This window comes from Labrus mixtus, chromosome 2, assembly GCF_963584025.1.
Source record: "Labrus mixtus chromosome 2, fLabMix1.1, whole genome shotgun sequence".
Taxonomy (NCBI): Eukaryota; Metazoa; Chordata; class Actinopteri; order Labriformes; family Labridae; genus Labrus; species Labrus mixtus.
The window spans coordinates 21547058-21565292 of record NC_083613.1 but is presented as its reverse complement, the minus strand read 5'-3'; the positions used below and the strand labels follow the sequence as shown (position 1 = coordinate 21565292).

At 38.4% G+C, this 18235-nt stretch overlaps 1 protein-coding gene across 1 annotated transcript; it reads right to left on the bottom strand.

Moving 5' to 3' along the window:
• Nucleotides 1-10304: 10304 nt before the first annotated feature.
• On the bottom strand, nt 10305-17162 carry LOC132988854 (cytochrome P450 4V2). Its single transcript, XM_061056474.1, has 11 exons — nt 16751-17162; nt 16510-16622; nt 16098-16183; nt 14883-15073; nt 14711-14780; nt 14487-14613; nt 14211-14384; nt 12995-13097; nt 12264-12398; nt 10864-11043; nt 10305-10727 (listed from the first exon to the last, which is right to left on the bottom strand). The coding sequence occupies exons 1-11, from the start codon at nt 16941-16943 to the stop codon at nt 10555-10557; spliced, it is 1545 nt and encodes a 514-aa protein (XP_060912457.1). The 5' UTR covers nt 16944-17162; the 3' UTR covers nt 10305-10554.
• Between the last annotated feature and the right edge of the window lie 1073 nt (nt 17163-18235).

Here is an 18235-nt window from a genome sequence, read left to right as displayed (position 1 = left end):
TAAATTTGCAACTTATCCTGCCTCAGTGGTGTTGTGCGAATCTGCACCTTTTTAGTCTTACTGGTATTGCTCACAATAACAACAACATTATACCTTACTTGTATACCCAACATTCACCAAAGGGCAAGCACTTGGCAGCAGTGTTGAGAAAAATCTTCCTTCCAACAGGAAGAAACTTTGAACAGAACCACACTGATTGGTGAACATTCATATGACATGACTGGATGGGACAAAAATAAGGATAGAGGGAGAGACAGATAAAGACAAAGAGAGAGACAGAGAAACATGGAGACAGGAAGAAAGACAGACAGACAGGTAGGGAGATAGACAGACAGACAGTCAGACAGACAGACTAACAACTGGAAGACAACAGACAGGGAGGTAGAAAGACGGCTGAGAGGCAAACAGACGAAAGGAAAGGAAAGCTGATAGACAGTGAGAAAGACACAGAGGCAGGGAGACTGACAAACAACCAGATAGACAAACAGACATAGAGATTAAAATATGGACAGGCATAGACAGTGAGACAGAAAGATAGGCATACAGACAGACTGAATGATTGACAGACAAAGAGACAGGAAGACAGACACACAGCAACAAAAAGTAACACTATAGTCTCTTTTTTTAGACAAAATAACTATAATAGTAAGTATGACTTATAAAAGCAGTAGCAGTTTGAGTCAAGCAAGTCTTACATCAGAATTAACAGCCAGATGATGAGCTAAACATGGCTCATAATAATAAAAATAATAATAATAATTGTAGCAGTTTGACTCAAGCAGATCCCCCCGGCAACCAGACAGCGCCGATCCAAAGGAGCCTGCAAACTAGTGAGTTAAGAAAGCAGGAAGATATATAATATAAAGTTGGTGACATGCGTTAAAAGGACATGGATACAGAGACAGAAAAAATCATGCTTGAGGTGAAGGAGTCTAATTCTCGTCATTGTAATTCATAATTTGTGATTTAAAAAAACTAAAACAAAAAAAATTCCTAGGCAAAAGAAATCAAAGTTTTAATATCCATTTTTGGGGGACTTTACAGCTTTGGGACATGAGTGTGTCGAAGAGATCAGAAGTGTTATTTTCTCAGTGATTCCAGAACATTCACTTAAAAGGCCCTCACCATACAGTGTATGGAGCTGGAGATGTGAAGGATTCAGTCCTGCTTTGACCTTGATGAGGCTTCAACCTTGGCCCTCTTGTGCGTGTCAGGCCCAGCTAATCATTATGCCACTTTGCTTCTCTTCACACACTCCTCTGCTCTCAAATGGTAATCATATACTGCTCTCTCTCCAGTTCTGGACACTTTTGGATGCTATCCATTCAGCATGCCGTCCATCTGTTTTTTTTTTTTCACTCCTCCTTTGTCCCCCGGTGGGAACCCCGGGGGGCATGTGGAGGAGCCGGTCATGGTGAGCGTGATAAGGTACAGACTCTGAGAAGCTTGTAAAACCCCTCACTTTCTTTCTGCTCGTCCTTTTCTCTCTTTCACTACAGAAGGGAAAACTTGCAGAGAGGTCACTTATCAGAAGTGCCTCTGCCTTTGTCCTTTTCTGTATTCAACCTGAATGAATACATTCACATTCACAAATGTAGCACATTTGAAGCATCGCCAATAAAATATGGTCTGAATCTTAGAGCTACAACTATTAATAAAGCATTACATCTATTATCATTAATGTTAATATTCAAGTGAGTCTTAGAGCTGCTTAACTTCAACCTCTATAATTAACACAATCAGTCAGCCCTGTTTCATCAACTTCACAGCCACTAATGTTAATATTAGACAAGTCAGTCTATTATTGTACTTAGCTGTTACTGCTAATACTACACTACTCTTACCATTATTACTGACATTGTGTGTATACATCTATCTTAATCATTGTTGTTGTTGATGCTCTTATTGTCTCTAGCCTTCTCCTTCTTCTTGCATCTCCCTCTATCCTACTCCCCAAGCCAGACATAGTGACAGCAGATCGATGTTCAACATGAGCCTGGTTCTGTTCGAGGTTTCTGTCTGTTAAAAGGACGTTTTTTTCTTGCCACTGTAACTTTGCTAAATGTTGCTTAACTGTTCTCATGATGGATTAATGTTGGGTCTTTGTAAATAATAAAACAAAGTGTAAGGTCTTTCACCTGATATACGTAGGTATGTCTTTTGAGATTTTGCTTAGTGTCCATTCTAAAAAAATATTCTGTATACATAGGCCTACAAGCTTTGTATCCTTGTTATCGTCTTTGTTATCTTTTAATCAGCCAGAGAGGGAAATTAGTTTCCTGATATGAAGTAGTGTTTTTCTTTTAACACTGAGCTCCAAGAACATCCCTGTGTGTAAATACTTTATCAATAAACCTGATGGAGGTACATGTTAAATTTAAAGCAAATTTTTGGACCTAGCTTGTTCCAGCTTGTCTCACAAGCTAGCTGGAAACATTACGAAGTAAGCCCCGGACTGAGTTTTCAGCCAATTAGGCAGATAATGTCCACTGGACTCCACACAGTGTTTTTTAAATAGCAGTGTTAGCTTTAGCTAATAAAATCATGAATGTATTAATAAGATTTAGATACCGTGACATAACGTTAAGCTTACTACTAGCCCATTAAGAATGGTTTGCATGTTTTTTGAAAGTTCTCACTTCAGTCTTTACATTTTAATGTCTTGGTGGATTAAAAATGAGATTTATCAGCTTGACAACAGTTTTGCAAATAAAAGCCCTGTATGTTATAATTATTTTAAACTGTTTGTTAACCTTCCGTCAAAGATCCTTGAACTGCAGACATCTCTTATGAAATATTCATATTTGATACGTAATTATTTGCTGCAATACCACGAGTGGCCACTGGAAAAATCTGAAGAAAGGCGGAGCAACAACTTAATTATCCTAACATTGCACACATCCTTATATTATAACATTGAACATTACAGCTCTGCAAGCAGCAGTTGGGATTGAAGTGTAAGGTGACCCTTAATTCAGGAACAAGAAACACAATAAATGAATTCCAAGTGCCTATAAAATGGTTAGAAAATGTAGTCAGTGTCCATAAAACTCCAGATTTTCTTAAAAATCCCACTGTGACATCATAATAGGTAATCTGATAAATATTTGAGTGTTTTTGAAGGATGAGGAAGAGAAAGTAAAAAGCCAGTTACTTAAAATTCATTGTACAAAGTCTCTCCGTCTCTCTTTGGACTTCTCATCAGTTGCTTCATCAAATTGTTTTGACCCCAATCCAACACCTTTGTTTACCCGCAGCTGCTTCTAATTGAATCTTAATACAAAGCATGTCCAGAAACTCTTCTGATTAATGAGGACTGAATATGGAGGGATTCTTTTGGAGTCAAGGTACTAGAGGGACTAAGCACTTATATATTGAGCTGTGGCTGCTTTTTAAGTTATACCCCAATATAGTCAAATTGGAGCCATGACCTATATTTCAAACAATTTAGCTGTGAGATTAAGTATTGGTGTACTTCAAAGGAAGTGAAGCGCATGCGTTGCCTTGGTGCCTTGAGCAACGCACACCTCAAAGTTGGTGCCTAACAGGCGCACATGTTTCTGAATGAACAGTAAAGATAGAGTGTGGATGGGTTTATTTGAACACAAGAATCCCTCCACTGCTAAGGCTGATAGTTGTGGTAGAAAGATTATTTGGTTTGTTTGATCATTTGTTCTCCTGGGTCTACTTTCAATTTGTACTTCCTTTAGGGTTCAGCCCAAGAACTTTCACTTGGACACATGTTTTAGGCCCTGTCTACACCTTGTGGTAAATTGTGTTCTGAATGATCACATAGACAGAGTTAAGTACAGTTGTAAACCCACAATTGACACTTTAAGTTCTGATCACTTAAGCCCCGCTTCCACCAAGCGGTCTGGTTCTGTTCGGTATGGTACCCATTTATTGGCGTTTCCACCGTCAAAAGTTGGGAATGGTACTTTTTTGGTAGCCTTCTTTTGGGGTGCCATGGGTACCGATCTGACCCTAAAGGGTCCCTTGTTTACTGTGTCCCTGTTCTTCCTGAACGTTGAACTTAATTACTACGCTGTGTTGGGCTGCTATGATGTCACACTATTACGTAGCTGACGCGGCTATCTCCACCTGGCTTACACTCCATTTACCAAATAAGGGTACGGTTGGCTGTGGAAACGCAAGCAAGTTTGGGGTTTATCTTTCCAAACTGAACCAAATTGTATTGAACCAAACTGGACTGCTTGGTGTAAACGGGGCTTAAGGGTCACATTTGGCAGAGGGGGGATTATTGTCAAGTAGTGTGTATGTTTGAGGGAGCGTCACTTAATCCTACAACAAACTTATTTATCATTTAGTTAAATATTTGGTTGTTGTTTAATTAATTAGGGCTTTTAACTAATGATTGGATCCACTTCTGCTGATTAATGCATGTGATTTATTAAGTCTGTGTAGGTTCTCAGTTATCAAGGTCATGGTAAATCTAAGCTGATTCAAAGGCAGTGCTGCCACTGTCACCTGGCAACCTCCGTGGTTGCACCAGAACTAGCTAACATAACCAACATCACATACATTTACCTATTACTTCAAAGATAATTTGAAGTTTCAAGGACCCCTTTCTTTTTTGAACATTAGCATTGGTAGCTATTTGACTGAGTTATAACCAATTATTTTTAAAGTGTGATACTCTGCAGCTTGAGAGGACGCCAGCTCATTTGAATGGGCATGCCTTGAATCTTTGGATTTGTGAGGAGGAAAGGATGAAGCATTTTACTGTGAATTTAAAGAAGCCTTCAAAATAGGACAGCCTTCAACCCGTCACTGTGACCTGATCAATCTTCAAATGCTCCCTCTGAAGGATGCAACCCCTAAATTGGGACATATCATTTGTTTTTCTCTGAGGTCAACCTCCTGGTTGAGGATGGAGCTCTCTTGAACTTGCGCACATGAATTCCTCATGCTTCACCAGGTGTAGTCAATCTTGTATACTAAGTTGGACTCTGGGATATGGGGGATTATAAATGTTGTTTTTTCGGTTTTGTTTGGAACCAGCACAAGAATCTGGTTGGATTATTACTTAAAGAGTAAACGCCCAAAATCAGTTGATCACCAGAGCAGGGAGATGTTGGAAGTGGTAGAGAGGGAGTGGCTAAGTTGAATGAAGAAAATTGAATGAATGTGTGAGAGAATATAACCTGTCTTCCTGCTTGAACTTAAACTGAGCTCCATGTGTAAGCAATTACATTTTGGGCTGCCCATTGGTTTATAGATCACAAGGACGCATGTTTACAACTGGTGTGAACCACCATATTTTGATCTATCCATTAGTGATCTATCCATTAGTGATCTATCCATTAGTGATCTCTCACACATGTCATCAGATGTGTATACAGATTTCTTCTTGCTTCCCTCTCAGCCACTTCCTGTTCACCTCTGCTTTCTGTCTTTCTTCTACAGTCTCCATACCTCCTCCCACATTGATCAATCCTGATCTGACTTAAAAGGGCATTCACTTGATGTTAAAGTAGACAAAATTGAGGCTGACAGACAGGAGAGGGTCTGGAAATGAGTGGGTGGTTTAACAGTAAGTGCATCTTTATTGTGTGTGTGTGTGTGTGTGTGTGTGTGTGTGTGTGTGTGTGTGTGTGTGTGTGTGTGTGTGTGTGCGCGCGTGTGCATGTGCGTGTGTGTGAGTGTGTGTGTGTGTGTGTGTGTGAGTGTGTGTGTGTGTGTGTGTGTGTGTGTGTGTGTGTGTGTGTGTGCATGTTTTTGAATGCATACATGTGTATGTGAAAGTGACTATATGCATTCAGTAGAGATAGCGGCATGTCATGACGCTCCACCTCGGTACTCGTTCAAATCCAGGGATGCTGTCACATCGTATCCTCTTCAACACTGCTCTGTGCGCTCTGTGGGTCGGTCAGGTCTACACGACATCACAGAGATGTAGATATAAATACTACACCACTCATGGCTACACCTTTTCCTCATGTCCCAAGGCTAAAGCAGCCTCAGGCTTCTCACATTGATATAAATGTGCCATTTAAAGAGGTTTCTACTATAGTATAGTACTAAGTGAACAACATCACTGATAATAAGGTTCAATGGCTGACATTGATGATGTTGTAATCTCATGGTAAAATACAAAACTCTTAAACATAATTATAAAAGAGAATTTCTCCAAATAATTCAGCAGTTCTTTTCTTGTAGAAGACAAGCTTTCCCTGAGATAAATTGTTTTAATCTAATTTTGCATTTGTCATTTCAAGAGCTTGAATTCGTCATTAAATGTCAAACTGACTATTTTGGTTTCTTTTAATGTAATGTGTTCACAATGAAAATCGACTAGTCACAAGACTTATGCATTTTTTTTGTCGGATGTGCAAAACTTGAAAACATTAAGTAGTAAGCCCCTGCAAACCCTTCAAAGAGCCTGAACTCTCATCACTGAAGAGCACTCCAGGAATTTAGAGAAAGTGACTCCATGTCTGCGGCGTCAAGAGGACGTGAGTTTTTGAGACAAGCAGACATTTGTAAACGAGAGGCACGATGTGATTTTTGTGTAATTTTAACTATCAACTGGATATTACATGTTTCTCCTTGCATGTTTCTTCTGTTAACTGGCCTTTTTTCAGAGGAATATTCCATGTTCATCATGTTTAATTTAAGTTACAGAACGCCGAAAATGTTCTTCTCACAGGCTGAAGAGTGTACACAGGCTAAATACAGTTGTCACTCACATCAGCATGAAGCTGCCGGGCATAAAGATTCTGCTGTGTGTGCTTCCATCCCCCTCACCCTCACCTACACACACACACACACACACACACACACACACACACACACACACACACACATACACACACACACACACACACACACACACACACACACACACACACACACACACACACACACACACACACACACACAGCTTACTCATATTAGTCACACATTTAGAACAGAATACACTGCTGCCTCTCTCTGGTCATCACTGAGTACTACACCTGATTTAAAAGCAGTTTGATGATGGTTATTTTACAGCTACTTACTTTCTAATATGTCAATACCTGATAGTGTGCTTACAACAAGTTGGGTTTTTTTTCTCTGCAGAGCCACAATAATTGTATTATCCTTTTAAACTTAATTTCAATATTAAGAGTTTATTTGTATTGTCATTTCGTGCTTTAGTCTGATTTCATTCAATTTCATCACAGAGTCCTGAGGGCGTGTGTGTGCCGTGCTGTCTCAGTGAAGCATTACTCGTTGTTTGTGTTGTGATTTCATAGCGTCTCATGTGTGTCTGCTGGAATGTGTGAATGGAGTGCAAAACAATATTGCCTACATTTCAGCACAAGAAAAGCAACAGTGTTTGGCATTGTGCTAGGTGGGTTACATCTTGATAATCATTTCACTTCAAAATTGTTGTAGCAACTTTTGTTGAAGCTCCCTCTTTTGTAACAGTTCTAACCATTTTTGCCTAATAATTGATAAACATTGAGCATTGCAAAACACAATTGCCAAGGCCCCAGTATTTTCCCTTGCAAAGTTGTTAACTTGGTTTTCTTACATTTAAGAGGTCTAAACATCAGGAAATGCACCAACAGGTCCAACAAATGAGTAAAGATGAGTTTAACTGCCAAAGCTGAAAACAGTTTTCAAAATCACCTTTTACACATCATGAGGAGAAAAGGGGAAATTAAAAGTGTTTTGTTTTGTTTCATGAGCTCTTGACTACTTTTCACTTAGAAACACAAAATACTTAGTTTTGACAATTTTCTTTTTTAAAATCTGATTTGTAAGTGTACAACCTTGCTCCAGAAACATTCTGTCAACTGGTAAACGAACAGAACAGTGAAATCAGAACAAGGGCTACATCAGGTGGAAACTGTACCAGTACTGTACTGAGTGCCAAAGTGCAGAAGTACATTTGGTCAGTCATCCTTCTCAGTAAGAGGAACACAACTGTGGAACACATTGCCACCTGAACTTTAAAACAGTTGATGAAATCTATCTCAGTGGAAACACAAAGCAGAGATTACATCAACATCTTTGAAATAAACATTTTACAGCCATATGCTTGTTTTTCTTTTCTCTTTTTTCTCTTAATCATCTTGTGAACCCTCAGACCCCTTGAAGGGTCCTGAACCCCAGGTTGGGACGGCTGCTTTAGGAGTTAATTTCTGTATTTTTGAATCTAAGACTGCAATAAGACTTGAACTGCAGCTATTGTTAGGCCTAAATGTGCTCCAATAAGAAACTGGAAATAATCTATAAATCAGCTATTTATATGATAAGCATTGTCATCATAGAGCAGTACAATTGAAACAGCAGCATGAAGCGTAGATTTCAAATGTCCTTTGCATGTCATTGCAATGGTATTAAATAGAGAACATAAATTCAATACAGTTAAATAAAACCACCAGGCCCAGTAGAGCTGACACATATTTAGCAGACTATACAGTACTGAGCATCCTGAACTTTTTTAAACTGAAGTCCTTTTTGATACTGAAAAAAACCCATGGTGAGTTAAAAGGAAAAGTATCCTGCGGGAATATACAGTATATATAAACAGTATGTGGATTTTCAAGTAAAACAGCAAATAATTACTCATATTAATAAAAATGATGGCTCACAAAAATGTACAAAATACGTTGAATTATACCACAAAGTCCGATTCTTCACAAATAAAAATATCATAACCGATAAAAAAATGAGATAGATCTTAATCTGATCTCAGATTAAAAAATTCTCCCTGCTTGGTTTTAGAGCTCAGGCACCTCAACTCTTTTCAGCCATTGGTTAGAGACATGCTTATTCATTCAAATAATAGCATTAAGTGACAGCATGCAATTCATCATCAATCATCTCATTCTGGTGAAGGACATTGGCCCCTGAAGGTACAGCAGCTAAATAATCCTGTGACATAATGGATGAGGTCATTTGTAACTGTGTCATGCTATGATTACTGCTTTGTTTCAATGGATTCTTCTGACCTGGATATGATTCAGACAGTGAAGAGCTACATTCATTATATCCATTAACCTGAATGTTTTCTCATTGAAGTTCCGGTCCACATTGTAATGAGAGGTCAGGGGTATACTGCAAATTTTTTTTTTACAAACAAATATTGAAAAACTTTTTTTAAAAAAACATTGAATTTCAAACGTAGTGCTATTCCTCCTGTGAGAACAGTTGAATAATGTTGTTTGTTGCCTCATTAAAGCTCCGTTTCAATATCCCACTTCCCCTCATTCATTTCCCCTCAGCTCCAGTGTTATGTAACGACACTTGTCGCACGGAGGCTACTTAAAGAGCGGAGTAGAAGTGGGCGGGGAATGAGTGGTGGATTTAATGGAATGCACTTGCCTCTGTTGATCCTCAGTCACGATGTATCGTTGGTTGCGTCCCTGTTATTTGACTTGCAAATACCTGACGACAACTACTGATGCCTGTCGACATGACAAAACAGATACGTGGATCTTGATGCAAACATGTTGTTTGTTCGTTACAATCAAAAAACATCAGTTTGGAATACATTTAATCAGAGGCTGGTCGTACTGAGAGCAAAAATTACAAGAAACTGTGTTGTGTAATGGATGACAGCCCGTGATTATCAACCATCACTGACTCACTCGCCCTTAAAAGGTCGATCTTGCAAAGTTCACTTGATTTTTTCCAGAGAAATAGAATGACACTTGTCAAAGCGGCAGGGATTCCCCTAGAGGGCAAGTGTAGAGGGGAGGTCAACAAGGTCTTGTTGAAGGACTCTCGATAAGAAGGTCAAGTCTGAGAAAAATAACCCTGATGATGTCATTGTGATGTCACGAGGGTGATCCCTGGTTGAGTTTGTCCACAGCTTGCGCCTGACTCGTTCACGTGAACGTGTGTGGAGGAGAGTTGGAGGTGGGTCGCTGGAGGAGAGCGGAGGCTTCAGAATAGCGGCGGTGTCGCCAAACAGCAGTTTGTTTTGGTTTATTGCTGGTGCTCAAGGGCAACATCTACTGGATTAAAAAGTCACATTCTTCCTTCAAACGTTTTTTACCAGAACGTTGGTGTAACTTTTTTTTTTGTCATTTTTTAGTCCCGCATTAAGGGTAAAATGAAAATCAGGATCTAGTATTTTTCATGTTTTACCCAGTCTTAGTCAATACCATGTGGCAACCGGTGTTGAAAAATGAAGCAAATGCACAAAATATAGCAAAAGAGCTATTCATTATAAGGGCGTGGCGTGGGTGGGGAAATAGAGTTTGAAAATTACCAATTGAAGATATCTTTGGACAGTTAATGTTTGTGCTAAAAACAGTTTGCGGGAAACAAAAATGGCACACAGCTGATGATGGACAGAGAAAGTTTATTGCCTCATACAGCTTTTTGTCTAAAACTAACAATGATATGAATAGAACACTTTATTTTCATAAGGCTTACTTTTTGTAATTACGATGTCAAAGATGATGAGAAATTTCTAAAACCCAAACATAGCGGTCACTACTCTCCCTGACCTCTCCAAGGTTATTTAGAAAACATTACATTGCCTGGGACAAACATTGAATAAGAGAAAAATAAAGGAAAAAGCTCCTTGTTTTATAAAGTTTGGGGTTTCCTCTTTTCCAGCTTGATCCAGATGCCATTCTCTGGTCGCAGGATGAGCTCTCCTACCGGTTGCAGCTCCTCACGTGTCTGACAGGCTTCAATGTTAAAGTTACGTAGAATGGATGACAAGATCACCTTTTCTTCCATCAGTGCAAAACGCTGACCTGAGTAGCATTAGAACATTGGTCAATGCAAAAACACAGATTTAAAAGTCTCAATGAAATTTGGAATATGTGCACTTAGACAGATCCAGTTAACTACAAATTGAACCTGTCCTGTTTTTACTGATACAGTTCTTACCGATACAGTTGCGGAGTCCAGCAGAGAAGGGGATGTAAGCATAAGGAGGTCTTCCCACTGAATTCTCAGGCAGGAAGCGTTCAGGTCTGAACTCCTCGGGCTCAGGGAAGTACCGCGGGTCACGATGGAGGGCGTAGGGGATGATGATGGCATTGGCACCTTTTGGCACCTTAAAACCATCTACAGGAAGAAAAAATGTCCTGCTAATTGTGGGAAATATGTTCCTTTAATAATCCTCTAATATATGCAGATGACTTTAGATCACAAAAACTGAGTTTATGACCACTGGTGCAGAGTTGAATTTATTATTCATGCCTCAACATCCCAGAACTGTTGCTTACAGTTGCATGACACAAATACTTGTTGGGATTAAGGCTTAAAGATTGTCCACTTTTCATATATCCATTTAGGACTGAATTGACAGAACACACTTGAAATGGGTTCAGACAGACTGAAACGTTTTTTTCTAATAAATTGGTGACACCACACTGTGTTAATTTACATAATGTTACGTCACGTCACCTCAGGTCATGGAAGGCAACTTTATGTTATTCTAGGTGATTTCACATTGTCCTACAATCCTTAGTGGTAACATTTACATTTTACTTACCTTATGTTACATTGATTTGTGTTACGTTATGATACAAAACTGCCAGCAAATGTAATTTGCGTGTAATTGTGTCCTTGTCTGTGGACCACAACAAAGGCCCTATTTAATTTAGCATTGTTTAACTTTAAAGGTGCACTATGGAGTTTTGGTGGTGAAATTTGACAGTTGAAGAAGTGAAACAATTCTATGCTATGTTTTCTGAACTGAATACACAAACTTTAGTCAACGAAAAAATGGTTCCCTGGAACACTGTTTGGAGCTAAAAAGCTACCAGGAGAGTTACAGTTTCACTGTTGCCAGCCCCCAACCATAACTTCTCACGTATCATTTTATCTTGTTCCAGGGACCAAAATTTACTCTGAAGACAGTTTGTGTATAATTATGAACATATACCACAGAATCTGTACACTTCTTCATATTTTAAATTTCTCTTCCAAACTACATAGTGCACCTTTAAATTTCAAATGCTACTTAAAGTTCTGTGTAAAGAAGAAGTGATCATTCACAGATATACATGAGGCCAATGTCCATTCTGAAGAACATAAGGATATTATCCATAATGACTTACTGCAATCCATTGGTGCCCTTAATTTACAAATTGTAAAAATCTGCTGAAACATTACCAGGCAATAAATCTTATTTGACAAGGAAAACTATTTTCAATTGAAAAATAACAGAGGAAGCCTGGCGTCCCTTGGCCTCTCATTTTTTTTTTAAACATCGCCTTGGGGGGATTTACACACAACAAATGAATGTTTCATTCAGTTGACGTCACCCATCTGTAACTCACTGATATGGCAGTCTTCACGGATGTAGCGGGCAAAGAAAGGCACAGAGGGGAACAGCCGCAGTGCCTCCTTGATGACACAATCCAGGTATTTCAGTTTCTTCAGGTCCTCTGCTGTGGCAGGCCGCTCAGACGTACCTTTGCACACAAAAAGAGATTAATTTTGTGCCCCAGACTCCTGCTGTTGCACTTTCTCCTACATGTATGCTTTAATATCTGTGACATATTCTCAACTTATAAGTTGATAAGAGTTTATTAGTACTGTATGGTTTAAATTACACACTCCATAGATATGTCATGATATTCAATAAGACACAAGTTCAGAGTTCCCATGCAATCATTTTTACAGTATGGGCATTTGAGGATAAATAAACATAATAAATCAACAATTATTAACAGAACAAATTACTGTTAAATGCTTGGAAGGACAAGTTCAGGTCCTCCTCTCGCACTGACTTAGCATCTGTTATTGCAACAAGAGCAGCCAGCTTACGTCATGGAAAAAATGCATCCAGGAATGAAGTTATATACACACACGCAGTGACATGAAATTCAATTATTCTCCATGTATTTTGGCACGGATTTCCACAGCTTTTATCCATGTGTAAGCTCCCCTTGACTTGAAATGAACAAATGAGTCTGAGCAGAGATTAGTCAAAAGGCCTTCAGGCAGGAAAATATATGATGTCATGAAAGTGAGAAGGTGTGCAGTGACCAGGGCGAGAGCATATTACCGAACACCTCATCAAGCTCTTGTTGAACTTTGCGGTGCGCCTCAGGGTGAGAGCCCAGCAGATGTACGGCCCAGTTCATAGAGGCCGCTGTAGTGTCATGTCCCTATAAAAAGACAGAACTTAAATACAAAAAACAAACAATGACTTAACATCTTTAAAAGCTGCACTGGTTATTTATAATTTCTTAGTTTCGGCTACCTGAGGCAGCGGTGAAAAAAGCGGCAACTTGAACTGAAATGAGACGTTTAAGTGATAACTGTGTAGACACACAGAGAAACAGCTCTGGGAAAATGTTGGATGTATGACTAAAGAAAATAAGTCACAATGTCGATTCTGTTTTAGGTTTCGACCAACTCCCGAGGGAAACACCAGGCTGAGCTACACATAAGGTTCACAGGCTTATCTTACAGCTAATCATACAAAGTGTACATCGTGTATCTATTTTTATTATCAGTATTATTTTCATTATATCCTTCTCCTTGTATTTAATCACTGTGTTGTCTTTACACTTTGTGTTACATATTGCCGACTACCTTTGCCCTCTATAGTAAACTGCTGTAACAACCTAATTTCATCAATGAAATAAAGTATTTATTATCTTATCATATACGGTGGCTGTAAGGGTAAAAAAAAACTGTATTTCTCACAACATTTCACAAAACATAATACTTCAAAAAATAAACACGGCAATTCTCAAAACATTTTGTGAAATGTGTTTTTTTAAGTCCTTTTGAATTGAAATGTTGACTTTTTAGTGTTTTGTGAAATATTGTAACATTTTTGTTGCTGAGTTCTCTGAAATGTTGACGTGTTTTTTTTAAACGTGCTTGGTGAAAGGTAGTTTGGTTTGATGGAGCTTTTCTTCTGTTTTTTTCTGAAATATTTTCTGGGACTTATAAAATGTTGTTGTCTTTTTTAAATGTTGCGTTTTGACCTTCAGGACCACCATATATTAGTGAAAGTTTGCCCAGATATGTCACACATTTGAGGCTTATATCAGCTGCCTACTTCTGTTAAAATAAGAAATGGATAGAAAAAATGAGAATTAACCAGTGGAGATGGAGGAAACTGCAGTATCAGCTCATAGTTTTCACTTTGTTTCTCACTATGCGCACCTGTTTTTCAGTTCAAACTTTCATTTGATCCATTGTTGAAACAGAACATAAAATGATTCATCTTTAAGTCATTATCACTCGTAGTTTTTTTAACCACTAACCTCGAACATAAAGGTGTCCACCTCCTCCTGAATGTCCTGGTGGCTCATCCCGTTGCCCTCTTCATCTGTGGTCTTCAGGAGCATGTCCAGAAAGGCTCGTCTTTTCTTTGTGCTGCTGTCAGAGTCGCTGTCTGATTCACTGTTGGAAACGTTCTCTACTCTTTCATTTATCACCTGAGACGAAAATGAGGATTCAATGCCGACAGTTACTTTTACAGCAGGGACAATGGCAATGCACCTTTAACAATAATTATACTTTTTTATTCTTGCACTCACTTTGTAAGTAAAAGAGTGTAGGATCTTGAGTATCCGGTTATGCTCCTTGCCCTCACCAAAGTAGTAGTACACTAAGTCAGACCAGAACCATGGTTTCCTCTGTCTGCGGCTGATGATGTCACTCATTCTGTTAGGCGCGTTAGGAAGAAAACCAAAGCATGAAATAATTGTTAATTCAATAAACTGTATCTCTATGTGTAAGATAGCAAATGAAGAGAACTCACTTGTAAACGCTCTTCACATACTCAGAATCAGAATTACTCTGAGCGTAAATTTTCTTTCCCATTGCGGTCTCTGAGAAAAAAACATTTTTAACGAGTAAAGTCATATTTTTGTACTCAAAATGATCCATTCGACTGAACAATAAGCATTCAAATGAAAATGTTTAGTGCTTACCACAGATGATGTCCAATGCACACAGGGTTATGTGACTGAAACAGTTGAAGGAACCCTTGCCCACCTTCTTGTCGAGCTTCTCCACCAGGACCTCCGCCTGCTCGTTCATAACCTCCAAGAAGTCCGCCAGGATGGAGAAGTGGAAGGTGGGAGTCAACATCTTTCTCCGCTGACGCCACTTACTCCCAGTGCTGATCAGATAACAAGACATCAAAGGTTGTAAAATGCTGAGAGAACACATAAAAACCCGTATACAGTACAGATTCTATAGGATGGAGAATTATGAAAAGAAGACATTAATCAAGAGTTTCAATTTTTTAATCAATTTTTACATTTCAGTTTACATTTGGCTTATCAAATCTCAGATCTCTCTCAAATCACATCATTTTCAATCACAAATTTCTAACAAATGGCTGCCTTATATTGAATTTAAAACAACCTTCGGGATATTAACCAAATGTTTTGAACAGCCAAACAAATACAGCTAATTTTCATTGCTTCTTAAAAGGCTCAGTTCCCCAAATGAATGTATGAAAGGAACAAGCTAGGGAAAAGACTCTAACAACTAGGCAGCAGGATGGAGTTCTGATATCTGCAGCCAGAGGTCAGGTTAGGTTAAATCACTTGAAAAGTTGTAGGCTATCCCCTGAGTCTTAAAGTCCTGGGGACCGTTAGTAGAACGGCAACTGTTGTTTCCCTTTCACAGAACCAGGGCTGTGTTCAAACATCTACCAGACATAATGTATTATTTATTTACTGAATTTGACAAAAAGACTTCTGTCAGAATCACACCCCACTTTGCACCATATTAAATGTAATGACTCATGACCCTTTTCCTACCTCAGGCACAAAACTATATCTCAAATATTAAAACAATTAAATAATAGACTACTGTATACTTTCTATACTTATTCCTAGGGAGTTTAAATTACAAAACATTTTTTTTCTGCCTGCTTGATTTTGCAATGCATTTTTTAAAATATGTGTGATCATACAAAAACACTCAATTCCAAGGTTAGACCTAGTCAACAGTATGCATATTGGACATAGAGTTGGTCTTATTATTTCCATTGGTTTATGTCGATATCGTTTTGGAAGAGTTGTTTGTTAGATTGGACCTTTTTTTTTTTTTACTTTTCTTTATTCATGAAAGATTCTTGATCATCACTGTCAGGCTTACAATATAACGAGAAAGGTGAACCCGAGTGTACAAACCTGGTAAGAAGACCGGTGCCCAGCCAAGGGTGCAGGAAGTTGTATACAACAGCTTTTTCCATGTGAACAGGGTTAGTCACAATGGGCTGCAGAAAACAAAACAAAACATTTGAAGAAAGAGTTGTAAAGTTGTCAGTCAACACATTTTTTTGAGTGTAGATGTTGTATGTTGATGAAATCCCAAACAGACTGTGTTGACACTGTGTTGACATTAGCAGAGGCAAGGTCAAGGCCAACTCTAGTTGTCATGCAGAATAGCTTGGACCTGGGTTTAACTTTTTATTACCACTTATCACTTTGTGTCAGTGAGATAACTTGTTGCATGACAAACATATCTTCAATAAAGAGCATGGAAATATTTACCAATGACAGCTGTTTGCAGACTTGTTGAAATGTAAATTTGGAGTCTTACCTCAACAGTTTCAGCATGAAACAGAATCACGAAAGGTACTGGTCCAATCCATAATTTGAGCAGCGGTGCATGAGCAAACTCTCGGGTATAATCTTCGATTTGACGAAAGAATTCTGAAACCAACCAAAAAATATTCATGCAATAAAAGATATTTAAGTGGGCAACATCAAATAAGATCCCTTTTCACATGAAATGTAGTGTTTTCCTCCTCCTGCAGCAGCATGTTGGATTACTTTCTTACCTCCTGCATTGTTTTTAAACTGCAGCGCGTTTCCAATGAAGGGATATGTCCCTTCCACCTGAGGGATTGGCTTCATCTCAAACCATTTGCGGAGGTAATCGCTGAGCAGCGTGTAGGTGATGTAGATGAGAGCAGCAATGAAGACGCTGACTCCAAGGAAAGGAATCGTGTAACTGCCTAGTAAAACTGCCATCTTTGTTCTACTGTGTCCATGTGCAGTTTGTGTGTGTGATTAAACACCACTACCAGGCTGGCCTTGTGTGCTTTTACCTTAACGTGTGGCGTGTTTCCTCTGCTTTAGAACCTCCCTTTTCTCTGCTGTCAATCAGTTTACTGGGTCATAGGGGCCCACACTGTGTTTGTTGTCTTTTATTGTTCTTGAGCTTGTCAGAGGAAGATATAGTATGAAATAAGAAACAAGCTTTATTAGGGGTGTGAGAAAGATAAACATTAACATAAAGTTCAGCAAACACAGACTGAGTTGTAAATATGTACACAAATTATATAATATGAATGTTAATTATTTACCTGATGAAAGTTGACTGGCCCTGACTGAAGGCCATGTTCTCTCCTTGTCTGGTATTTGTCAGCGCACTGCCAGATCACATCCACCTTGATTGGTCAATGAATAACATGTTTATCTGTATGCAGCTTATTGTATGAATGCAACAGGTTTTAACTATTAAGAGTATAATATTAGGGGGATTTACTAGTTAGATTTGATATTTGTATTTATTAAAGGCTTCAGTTGTGAGTACTTTTTTTTTTACTTCTTATGAACTCAAATTGAATTGTCCTTCATTAATGAAAATACAAAATGTAAAAACTCTCGACTATAAGTGTTTCAGTCAGATTGGACAAGGTCTTCAGTAAGCACAACTATTACATTTGTAACCCTGATAAGTTTTATTTAGAGGGCGAATATAATGTGTCTTGTGTCTAAATGCTGCCGATCAACATCTCTCTAACAAACACCAATCATCATTTTTAAACAATTATTTTTGATTTTGACTTCTTAGACAAATAAAATAGTAAAACAACTCTTTCATTCCTCCTCAATATTTCTTACACTGTGAAGAAGAAAATGTAATTTCCACCAACATGTGGGGGAATAAAATAGCTAAAGGTATAACTAGATACCAAACAAATACCTACCTTATTTGGTAGGATTTGTTATTAAAAAAAACTATTTTATGCTCATATAATAAAGATATTTATGCTTTTATGCTCTTATTAAGAATATGCGATTTTTCACACTTAAATGAAGCAGAAATCAAGTATATCCTCTGAAAATAACTCTGAGTCATGACTATCTACAATGAGTGTGACACCCGAGTCCTGCTGTCTGTGATGCTTTCCGAGCTTTCCTAGCCCTACACCTAGCATCTACACTTTGTTTACATTGCCAGGACTGTCGGCCGGCTCATCACCTTGCCTATAAAAATGTTACTTATGAGTAAATATCATATTCACTGTAGTAAGTGG

Bases quoted from the DNA above. Each gene is read 5' to 3' on its own strand.
- LOC132988854 (XM_061056474.1), bottom strand. From the start codon at position 16,943: ATGGCAGTTTTACTAGGCAGTTACACGATTCCTTTCCTTGGAGTCAGC. The intron at 16,184-16,509 runs GTAAGACTCCAA...TGTTTTCTGCAG, and splicing joins TTCATGCTGAAACTGTTGAG to CCCATTGTGACTAACCCTGT. The intron at 10,728-10,863 runs GTAAGAACTGTA...AATGCTACTCAG, and splicing joins TGGACTCCGCAACTGTATCG to GTCAGCGTTTTGCACTGATG.